At 34.1% G+C, this 12,642-nt stretch overlaps 1 protein-coding gene across 1 annotated transcript in view; it reads left to right on the forward strand.

Annotated features, from left to right (window-relative positions):
* Positions 1 to 5,564: 5,564 nt before the first annotated feature.
* LOC124530789 (tribbles homolog 2-like) overlaps positions 5,565 to 12,642 on the forward strand; it is a 32,143-nt gene continuing 25,065 nt past the window's right edge. Inside the window, exons 1-3 of the mRNA XM_047105078.1 lie at positions 5,565 to 5,827; positions 6,005 to 6,407; positions 9,356 to 9,645. Of these exons, the coding sequence (XP_046961034.1) occupies positions 6,105 to 6,407; positions 9,356 to 9,645 (593 nt within the window). The 5' untranslated portion in view covers positions 5,565 to 5,827; positions 6,005 to 6,104. The remainder of the gene's footprint in view (positions 5,828 to 6,004; positions 6,408 to 9,355; positions 9,646 to 12,642) is intronic.

Genomic DNA, 12,642 nt, shown 5'->3' on the forward strand with positions numbered 1-12,642 from the left:
TACCTCATTTCTGATTCAGAGCGAACGATGCTCATCCGTAATGAATCATGCATGTCCTTTATAGATTTATTAATCAATACTATCATTATAAAAGTAGAAAGTCCGACTTATTGTTTTATATAAAAATATGTTACTGTATTTAACAGACTGCCAACTCAAGTTTGCATGTGTCTTGTGTAACGTTGACTTTATTGATAAATTATTAACCTATGTAAAAACGTTTTTTTATTCTAAAACATGATCATAATCTTGTATTTTTTTTTAAGCCGAAGATCTCTGACGTTCACTTGAATACATTAAACAAAATTACGTTTTTATTTTTAATTTAATATATTCTTGTGAAATATTAATGCAATAAGTTGTTTTTTATATTTTGTTTTCTTTAGATACAAATTATTATTTTGTTTACAACTAAGCGTTCATAATGGTATTTGCCTTTGTCTTTGCCGATGTATAAATAAAAAAAATGTACTAATTTTTTTTCCTCACAAATTCGTAGGAACATTTTTAGAAAATTACATATATCAAGAACTATGCTGAGCAAATCAAGTAAATCCATTAAAAGATATAAACGACGTTTTATCTACAAAAACTATGATATCATTTAAAGAAAAAAAAATTTTAGGTTCTGTCAAAACTAAAATACCATTATTTTGAGAACTGCGATGGCATTATAACACTGTACCTCTCTTTCTCTTTATGGTGATATGGACTGTATCAATATTCGTACTCTTGAGACAGGAAATATAAATATTAGAGTTTGTTTACAAAGTAATCGGCACTATATATATTATTAACTATTCTTTTCTCTTCAAACGTAGATGCCTCCATAACGACTTCTCACTTAAATTATTTTTAATAATTGGTTTTTCTTCCTGAAGATTACGTTATAACAATTGAAATTATTTATTATATTGACTTACTAAGCCGAGAATTATTTATTACAATATAACATGCTAATATTGTAAACAGCACAAAATAGATTTAATACAAGTTGACATTTCGAATATCTATCTATTTTTTTAATAAATGTTAATTGAATGTTATTAAATCAGTGTTTCATGTAATTCCATGTAAAATTCGTTATAAAAAGCCTTTAGGCAATGAGATGAGCATCTTTATATGTAGTCATTTTGAAATAAAACCTTTTTTAACTTTCGGAAATATGTATTCAAATTTAGAAAAGAAAATAGATAATTTACATATATATTTCAATACCATTATTATTATTTAGTAATTTAATAGCTATATTTATTTTACGTCGAACGATGCTTGACGCTTTGTGTAATTTCATCCAGACATACCTACACAGGTACTCTGAGATATTGCACTTAACTCACACAGAGCACTTTAACACATTTTACACAATAAGTGAAAACTATTGTGCAATATTACTCAATTTACGAAATTGTGTTTGGCTTATTTATCATTCACATCGGGATCTTAGCGAGGGTAAGTTTTGTTTTAATTATTTTTTTTACCATTGCACAGATTAAAAATATATTTGACAATTTTATAAATATTATCTATACGTATTGATATAACGTAATATGTTTTTATAAACTAGAGTTCAATGACAGATTTGCTGGATTTATTAAATTATAAACGGGTATTTAATAACACCAAAGTTGGAAGGTACTTGAATTAAACAATTACTGTTTCGAAACTGAAGTACAGATTAAATATTCTCTTTAATGATTTCTAAGTACTTATAATAAGTAGTCAACAGTTTTAGTAAATATTTTCTGTGAAAAACAATGAAAAATCAGGTTTCTCATTAATAATTAATTATATACCGTTATAATTAATTAATCAATAGCAATTCATTTCTTAAATTAAAATACTTCTATGTATGCGGTTAGAAAAATAGGTTTTATATATTTTTGGTTACTAACGGATTCCATGTGTATGGCTAATGATTAATAATATTATTTTTATAGACATGTACCTTGCTTGTGAGTAACCATTTATTTCAAAATATTTCGTTTATTAATTAGTCATTAACAATTTAAAAGGCCTCTATAAATGGAAGTAGGTATTTCTACGAAATAAATAAATCGGCTTGTATTTGATTCATTACTTATATATTTATATTTTATTAAATAATAAAAAAATATTAATGTGTACGATATTTTCCTTAGGAAAACGTTTGAGTTAACAGACAAAAAAATGGTTTAAGAATTACGAACTTTATTTATTTTTTGTTACCTTCCTACTATATTTTATTGCCAATTCGCAATTATACATACGTCGTTTTATAATTAAAAAAAATATATACGTATATTATGTAAGGAAGCGTTTCAAAATATTATGTATATTAATTGATCATTAACAATCTGAAGGACACATTACTATATTACACTAAAAGTATTTTTTATTGATTCATGGCGCCGATAGTCATTTATTTTGTTTCACAATACACGTCGACCACAAAAGGTAATAAAGCCTTAAAAAGTACATATGAATTAATTTCTTTCTTTTCTTCCATCCCATATTCAATATCGAAAATTTATAATAATATAAAGACCAGGGGGCCCTCTAAACTAAACCTTAAGCTTCTGAAGCAAGAAAAATACGTCCCTGTGATCCAGCTTTCTTATTTGGTATAATTTTAAAGGGTAATTATTACTTAAAGAGGGAGTGAGGGCCTGGTTCTTTTCTATGCACCGGTGCCCTTCCTCACCTAGCTACACCACTGCAGATGTGGTAATGATGTAAACACAATTTTTCTCGACCTGTGTATCCTATTTTGGGGTCGATAATAAAAAGTTCGTAAAGTGTAATCATCATTACATACTTACCTACTATAAAACAAAGTCGCTTACCGCTGTCTGTCCTACATGGACAGACATAGAGATACATTTCTTAGAGATCTTTAGAATTACGCAAAACATTTTGATGCGTTTTTTTATTATAAACAGAGTGATTCGAGAGGAAGGTTTTTGTATATAAAACATGGACAATATGGTAAAGAAACACTGATAATTTTAGAAGTTTCTAATGTGATGTCGTAAATAAACAAATTATGTAGTATATTTAATATCAGTAGAATTAAATTTTTTCTCGACCTCTGTTTCCTATTTTAGGTCGATAGTAACACGTTCGAAGTATAATTTTATTACTAAAGTAAACACTTTAACTCAGTATTTACTCGTCCTGAACAATGTTTACAGGCTTCTGCTTTAGGTAACAAGGTATAACATGCGGGCGTGCTAAGAGCAAGTTCAAACAGGATAGTTCGGCAGGATACCGGTCAGGAGTACCGTGTACTAAAATCAAGTCAAATAAGTGAATTACAAATCAAGTTTCAACCCCTTTACATGCATACAAGTATACTTCCTGTTTATTTTACTATTTGTTGGATTATCGGTGTGCCCTTTGCGTTAATTCGTTTTACCTTGTTAGTGGTTCAATGATGCAGATTTTATGTGAAACGAATAAATAAAAACATGTTATAATTACATACATATTGTATCAGACAATGGTAAGGTTTTCGTAGAGTTTTCTTTACGCAATCTAGTATCGAGTTATTACAAACCGACCAAAATAAAGAGTTATTTTAATTATACATCTTTGAACCGGTTTAGATAGCTGTAGGATCAATTAATTATTGACTCATAATTGCCGAGATTATTTTTGACATGGATTGTAATAGACTCTATGATAATGTAATCAATAATGTCTTTATAGTATTATGTATAGCCTATTCAATGAAAGAAGAAAAAAGATAAATAGTAGCAATACCGTGCACTATTAAATACCTATGTAGGATTAATATATAGTTATTTATAATACAGAACTATTGCAGTTAACCACTCATTTTCCCTTCAATTTTACTTCCAAAATATCGATAACAGTTTCGTCGATTAAATACGCCATTTTTCACAAATCCGTAGTGTATACCACAGGTTTAATGATTGTGCTTGGAATAGGGTATAGCTGTACGTATCAGGGATGAAAGTGAAACATACTACAAAAAAACTGTGCATAGACTTTTTCTCCTGGTTTTAAGGTTTCACCATCCCGCACAATACGTCAAAATACATGTGTAATGTTTTATTTTATCTGTGGAAAACATGACGGATCATTGGGCTTTAATAATTCGATCTCATCATATCAAATTTAATATTGAAGCAATAGTCGAAATAGTTTCATAAGAATAAGATACGATTGCCTTACAATTACATTTAATAAAGGTCGCAGTTGTTACGACTACTTTTACAGTACAGTATTTAGCTGACAATCACAATATTATGTATTTCGAAATACGTTTTTAGGTTTTATTATTGAGAACTAGATTTTGTCACACAACTCGCTGAGTTGTTATCAAATTGGCATACCTGGAAATTATACAAATTTATGACCTATAAACCTATAACGGTTTTATCATTTATCATCTGATATTTAAAGTAACAAAGAATTCAGTGGGGCCTGGGCTTGAAGTCTCAACTACATATTTCATAAGATTAATGAGTTCTTATTACTGAGTCACCTCTGCTATAACTTACTATTAAAATAGTAGAACCAGCCTTCTTTAACATTACCCTTTATTCTTACACATATTATAAATACTAGAGACTCAAATGTACCTGAAGGGTGTGTATCGAGGTATTTTACTTATATTGAAAAATACCACGAATTTTAAGTTATCACTTTTTGCCCCCTGCGTATCGTAATGTAAGTGATAACGGAGATAATCAGCAATAACACATTTTTAATAGTTATGTAATACAAAAAAAATCCTATTATTGAATATTAATTAATTAAGTAGGTTCCTATGTCTCTGATAGTCATTGGAAACTATATTTGAAGTAATATAATTAAAAGATGAATTATAATGTAAGTAATATTTATTATTACATAATCACATAAATATAATTAAAATAACGTAATAAAATTAAAAATTACATTATTCGTAATAATTAATGGTTTTCAGTTCTTATCTTTCGAATATACCTGTTTTATAGCTTCTACTGACTGGCTTATATTTATATTCTTATAGTGTTATGTAGGTCAAATTTATTTTTATTGAGTAAAACTGAGCCGATTAAATCAAATAAGTAAATCATTTTTTTATAAATAAAAACTATTACGTATATTTTTTTTTCAATTACATTACTAAACGGCTTTGTACTAATTGTTATTTTTGCAACTTAATGATGCAATTGATGCAATATTACAAATTTAAAAAAAAAATGACGTATAGGATCAGATTCTAAATGTGGGCTAATTAAATTAATGTACACGAGTAAAACCACCACATTAAAATTTCAGTCTTGAAATATTTTTTTTTTTCGCAATAGTTACATTTTTGTAAATACTGTACTTATTTCTGTTGTTTAATTTATTGTTGTGAAAAATATTGAAACTGTATACACATTTGACATCATTGCATTGCCAAACGTAAATGAATGGTATCATGCTATCTCGTTCTACGAGGCTCTCAACTTCTATATTAAAAAGAGACAACAATACAGTACATTTTGCGTCTACGAACCGCATGGCGTATGCTCGCGTACTACGCAAGCTGACGGTGTGTCGACATTGGACGTTGGATCGGTTGCCGGCCCGAGGCTCCGTCCGAGCGCCGCGTCAGCCTCGTCACAAAACTCGAAGTTAGTCTCGCAATGGCGTTAGTGGGAGGTGGTCGTGTGTTCGTTTAGTCTCAATTCAACCCGAGCGGACACCGGCCCAAAATATTAGCCTGTCTATACGCGTTCGAATTGCACGAATTTAATTCTAGTAATTCCGTGTTAATAAAGCGAGATTCGCCGCCACGGACAGACAAATTTTGGTACGATATCCTCTCAGGGCGAATCATTTCAAGGTTTGTACCATATTCGTAGGTACTTAACAATTTCCCCTTACTAAACCGCGTTGCTAAATCCTCGATTGTCTCATAGTTTCGTTTAAAATTTTGTAAGAGTCCATGTCGTATGCAATAAATTTGCAAACTTTGCTTGTGTGCTGCGAAATGTCTAATCGGATTGCATTTCTTTTGCAGATCATGATCATCTCATCATAGTTCCTTCTTCGTTTATAAGTGTTTGTGTTCTGTGAACATTAGTGTGTATTTGTGACAGTGACAGTGTTATAGTGTAGTGATGGATCCCGGATCCCCCTCCTTGTTGTTTCCGTTGCGCCTGAGCAAGCCTGCAGTGACGGTTCCCGTGCCGGCTACTGGAGAGCACAGCAAAGCCGATGAGCGGGCGCAATCACCTTCCCTTGCGGACCGCTTATCAGCAGCTCCATCGCCTTCGAGCCCAGCGCCGCCCAGCCCTGCGCCCCCCCAACACCAGTTCCAAGCAGCCCTAGTGGCTGAAAAGTATCTCTTACTGGAACAAGTCGAAGGCTCATCGCTTTGTCGGTGTGTGGACGTGCGCACGCAAGAGGAATATGTTTGCAAAGTAAGTGACCATTCTATATCGATAACTGAAACTATAATCGAAAACCTGTTGGACCGCGTCTCAGTCCTGCACAATACAAAATTTGTAGCACATTCAAGCTAACTTAGGGTTTGTAGAACCTATATCAAGAGAATAATTCTGGTTTATATCCGCTATACTAGTACTATATATAAAATACATTACGAAAAGCAACTTGCATACTTATAATTTTTTTTTTTTTTTTTTGAGGAAATTATTTATTTGTTAAATATAAAACCGAATTCATTATTCCAAATTTAAACGGTCGTCAAAAAGTCCGCATTGTCTTTGTTTCTCGTGAAGACATTTAGGCATAACGATTTATCATGGCATTCGAGACGACACGACCGGGATACGTAACGCGTCTCATGTCGAAATTGTGCCCGGTTTCAAAAGAAGTTGCGCAGTTTTGTTTGATTGATACACTGTGTAATCTCTTGTTTTACTCGACCTCTCCAGTCCACTCGGTAATTAGCTAATTTGTGACTTGCTCGTAAATTATTACGTAAAGTCTTAATGTTGTTTTATTACAAATGAATTTGACATGCGCTTAAGTTAAGTCATTGCTCGACGAACTCTGTAAATATCTTAATCACTAATAAGCGTACCATTAAATGTCGAATTATTCATCAAATAAATTTTATTTTCATAGAAGTAAATCCAGTAGTCAATCGAAAAGGGTTCCTAGTATCCCACGGGATAGACACCCCATTGAGATAAACCCAGTTCTCAATAGTATGCCCACATGGTGTTTCCCTTTCATAACAATTAGTCAATTGTTACTTAAACTCAGTTAATTTAATCGCTAGAATTAAATACTTAGCCATAAGAATTGATTTTCACACAGATATACGAGCTTATCTGTTGTAAATGTATATTTTTTTTCTTGTTATTAACGTCGATGTCAAACTTTATATGTCACGGTCCCGCGTTGCTCGATCGCACTTGTAGGCCATAGCATCGCCGTTTTTACAATGTCATGTGTCGACTTTCGCAATATCGCAAACAATAACGTTAATTTCATAGCGAACAAAATGTTATAATCGCGAGATTGGTGCGATTACAGACAGATCAATCATGAGCTTAGTACTTTGACATCGCGTAATGTAATACGTAATGTGGAATAAGTTATATTTTTATTTTTGGTACGCTTAGCCTTTTCCGCGTTAGTTTGAATCGTCCAAGCGCCACGCTCTATATAGAAACCAGTTCAAAAACTTGTTATATCGAACATCCTCGCATATACGTAGGCAATGATTTAGGTAACTCAGGATACATAGTAATTCCAGTGCTAACAAAGGCCTATACAGGTATTGTCAAGGCACAGAATAGGCACTTCCCTCGTGAGAACTTGGCAAGGTTAAGTGTGGCAACGTGATCGTTGCTAAACGCAGAGTATATTTACAACATCGCCTCTTGCACACAACTGCCACATTTGTACTATATTACGATGATTGGTATTAAAATTGTAACTCAGGACATGCCACTGGCCCAAACATACGTAGATAGTTGAAATTCGGCGAAATGAAACGTTTGTATTTATTAATTTACGAAGCGGTATACATCAACCGTGGATGCCGCGTCGAAAATAAGCTTGACCTTCTCATTGACATTGTGAAATAGACGAGTTGATAACGCACCGATCACCGAATGTCACAGCGAGGCTAGCGGGGCCCCCTCTTACGGCTCCCCCCACTAGTTATTCCGTTAACACGTAATAGAATAGTGTTACAAGTTCATTGCTGGTTTAACTACAATGCTAATAAAGATTGAGGAAACATAAACGGTATTACATTAGCGACACATTCAATGACGTCAAATTTATTTTACTAACATAATGACTATAAAGTTATAATGTATATAATTGATAAATACATATAATGTAAGCTATGTTGGTATGTTAATACAATTTTGAAATTAAGATTTTTTATATTATGGACAGATTTAAAAAACTAACACATTTAAAAAAAAGACTGTATCGACCTATTTTAATGGCTGGTCAATAACTCTACGTGCCGAAGTCATATTATGTAGATAGGTATAGGTAAATATTTTGCAACACCTTGCGATTAAATAAATATTGATAGCGCTAAGTAGGTTAGCTGCCGTAAACGCATTTGGGGCCAAATATTATCAATCGCTTTAACTATTGCGAATTCTTATCAACTATTTTTTAGCAAACATTTGACGAATGTGTAACATATTATTTTCGTACAACGCCCAAGTTTAGCGCTTAAATATAAAGCGCCGATACGTCTGAACCGAATTAAAATACATATTTCTATTAATACGATATGAGTAAAAAGAAATGGTCTTACGCACGCGACGTGATTCATCAATTGTGAGTCGGGAAATCTGATTTGGTATTTGCGTTCACAATGTCGTTGACATTTCGTTTAAGGCCGAAAATAAACACTCCAGACATTTATTTAGAACTATAATGTATATAACAACGATAATAATTAAGATATATCCTCTATTTACAATGGATTCAACGTATTCGAAATAACAGCGGAGTTCTATAGAAACATCTGTCGTCAACCGAGCATTCTGTTTGTGATCACGTTCGCTATTTATTCGCAAAGGGTCAATCTATTTATATAGACCTGTAGGTATCCTTATTCACTTCAGAACTAGTCATTTATAAAGGAGATCTTTGAATCGCTGCTACATAGTAATCTTTTAGAAGGGGAACGCATAGCTAATCGCTAACCCTATCGTACTTGTTGATAGTGTAATGAATGGGAATAGAAACGGCTTAGATATACCAAGGAAACTGGTCGAGCGAGGGTAATATCTATCTGGATTTGAATCAAGTTTTACAAGTTCACAGAGAATATTGCCCTTCAGCATCGTTCATCAAGGAAGTGTTATAATATTGCTTGCATGGATAGTGATAAAATGTGTATTTATAAAATGTTTTATTCTAGGTGGTATCAAGAGATTGCAGTAGCCTCCTCCAAGCGCACTACCGCCTCGACGGTCACCCACATGTAAACCCTATTCATGAAGTCCTGGTCGGGGATAAGAGGGTGTATCTTATATTTCCAAGATCGCACTCCGACCTCCATTCGTATGTGCGGGCGAGGAAAAGGCTAAGGGAACACGAGGCTCGGAGGCTGTTCAGGCAAATGGCGGAAACTGTCGCGGCGTGTCACGAACAAGGAATCGTCTTACGAGACCTCAAGTTAAGGAAATTCGTCTTCGCTGATCCCCAAAGGTTAGTTATTTTTTATGACCAAGCAAGATAATATTAACAACTACAATCCTATTGATTTAGTGATAAACAAACGTCCCATGCAATGATCTTATGGTATTTAAACAAACATACAATATTACGCTCTTTGAATAGAACACTGATGGTTTCCTAACTTAATGTTATGTTTTCGCAAGGACTTGATTTAATGTAGAGAAATCTTGTCTAGTATAAATTGCAATCGGTTGAAATACGACATTATCGCAGTACAACACAGTCAGCCGTTTGGATTGCCGTGTGCTAAATTTTGCCAGTTTCAAATAACTGACGCAATGGTCCCCTACTGACGATATCTCTAGCTCGCAATCGAAAAGCGCTTACCTTGTGTAATTTGTATCGACAATGTTACCAGAATTCGGTTACTTTATACGAATGCAGCTGATGCTACAAAAACACGTAACAAATACGTATCAATCAATTGCATTTTTTTTTACACTCCGCCCACTATGAAGATGCCCGTGAGAAAAAGTGTTCCAAAGTCAAAAAAAAAACGTCGGAAACGGAAACGATGCATGTATAGAGAAGTTCGTCATTTCCTTTGTATTCGATAGCGTCGTGAAAGAAAACGATAAACCGTTATCAAGTAATATATTACGACAATTTAGACATCGTTTTGATAAACTACATACCACATATCCCTTGCTATGCTTTAAAAAAACAAGACGGTTCAATAAATATATATACAGCATATTGAACAAGAATTGCAGTAAAGGCGAAAATATTACAAATAATTACTCAACGGCTTTATTAATTACAAGCAACCGGTAGGAACCGGCGGATTTTCGACTTTTGAAACGTTATCTGGCCTCCATTGTTGCGAATATCTCCGGCAATGCTAGCGACTCAAGGCGAACGGTGTCATTGCTGCGTACAATACAATCGGGTCAAGGGTGAGCGGCGCTGCGCCCGCGCACCTCACGCACCAAACGACCCCCATGATTTAGTCAGACGTGTACCTGCCACCCTTATTCAATCACCTGATCCAAACAAACTCCCTAATAAAATATTACAAAAATTTATTTTATGCACCCCTCCACGATTGCATTCCTTTAGACTTATAAGAAGGCACCATCATTCACCTGTCCCGCATACCAACCCTTATATTGTAGTTCTTGGAAGATCTTTTATTCGATAACAAATCCAATCTTAATTTGTAATGAATATTGTGATAGAGTTTCGACGAGATTTATTTGTTCACCCTAATTCACTCTCACTCAGAGTTCACTCCCACGACAGGGCCAACAACCCACCTTGTGTACATTGAGCTCTCCTTGATATCCCGACCGAAACAATTTTCATTACGCCTCCACACAACCGAGTCTGAACGAGAATGGTTTCTTTGACCTGCAGCTATTTTATTTTGTCCCGAATGACATTCGTCAAACGAGTTTGAATTTGTCCTTGGCGTAAATTATAATCAGAAACGGCGTGGAATAAAAGCCACTACTGCCTAACGTAACGTAATCCCGCCCGTGTCTATATTTACGCAACAGTATTAACTTAGTCCGCTTTTGAGTGGACAGACATTAAAAAAGGTAGAATTTAATACCCTTCAGCGATATCATCAAAGTGAACGTTGTCAAAAGCGTCGTTTCACGATGCGAAGCGGTACCGTGGCTCAAATGTAAAAACTTTTGCTTCACCTTTTACGTAATAGCAGAGCCGCAGAGCCAAGTACACCGTGACTTGAGAAGCCTTTTCAAAGTTACTACTCAAAGCGGGAATGTTTTGCATTTGGTTATTACACGAAAAGTCTGAATCCTAAAATGAGAAAAAGATAAATAGGCAGTTTCTTTATGGTATCTTTTATTAAAATATGCGGGTTACAGTATGCGTTCATTAATGTAACATTGCGATGTGTTTTCTAAGAACATAGCTTATAGTGAACCGTTAACAATGTGGACGAACGACACTGCGGATGCGAGTCCAGTATCGCCATGTGTCATTTCAGAAAGGAAATGTAAGTTTTTTGTTTTTAAGATATTAACGGACCGCTCCATGTCAGGTAGCCAGCTGTATGACAGGATCTTGACCCAAAGTCATCTCCCGTTAATGGGCGTGTGTCTAACTTTCCCAGAGATTTTTTCGGTCATCCGATTAAACAGCCGGTCAAATAGCATTTGCATACTCGCAGCTGACCTTGCGTACCCCTAATAAATTCTAATGATTGTGCACATGCCGCGCTGGTCAAGATTATGTATTAAGCATTCTTTACAATCGTGAGAATGGTCACATGTCTGATTTGGAAGGTGCAATACGAGCAAGTGACCCGCCCTTCGACCTCCGTTCTCACGTCTCGCATATAAAAGCACCCCTGATTATAAATTCGAGTCATCCGGCGGACTCCACGCCGTGATATCCCGCAATTTCGCACCGTCTCAAAGGTAAATAAGAACATTAATATTGATTCCGCGTTTCTTTGATGTTTTCAAGTAGATTTTTACGATCCAACTTAGTAGTTTTTCTCATCCTTTGAGAGTGGTTTAAATTATTTTTCTCTCGCGCTACGAGCACTTCTATAGAGCTTCGAACAAGAATATTTAATGAGATAATAACACGATGATGAATAATATGATTCTTTATATAAATGATTACATCTATCTATCTCTATTGAATCGAATTCACGTCGCTTTGAAAACGTATACTTTGTTATACTTATCATTCAAGAAATAGTACAAACAATTCCAATGCAACTAAAGACACTGAATAATCTTAAAGGAAGTATCAATCAATAGCATCCGGCCGAGTATGTTCATCAGATCGATTTGAAGTGACAACGCAGGTAGTTCGATTCAAACCTTCCAGATAATCATATTTAGGAACACAGTATTATGTTGCATTTTTTAAAACGTATTAAAACCATTTTAGGGTACCTCGTGTTTTTTTATATTATACAAAGTATGTAGACTTAAATAAAAAATCAACAAATTAGAGGAAACAGAGAATTTTATTATTGAAATA

The sequence above is a fragment of the Vanessa cardui genome, chromosome 7 (assembly GCF_905220365.1).
Source record: "Vanessa cardui chromosome 7, ilVanCard2.1, whole genome shotgun sequence".
Taxonomy (NCBI): Eukaryota; Metazoa; Arthropoda; class Insecta; order Lepidoptera; family Nymphalidae; genus Vanessa; species Vanessa cardui.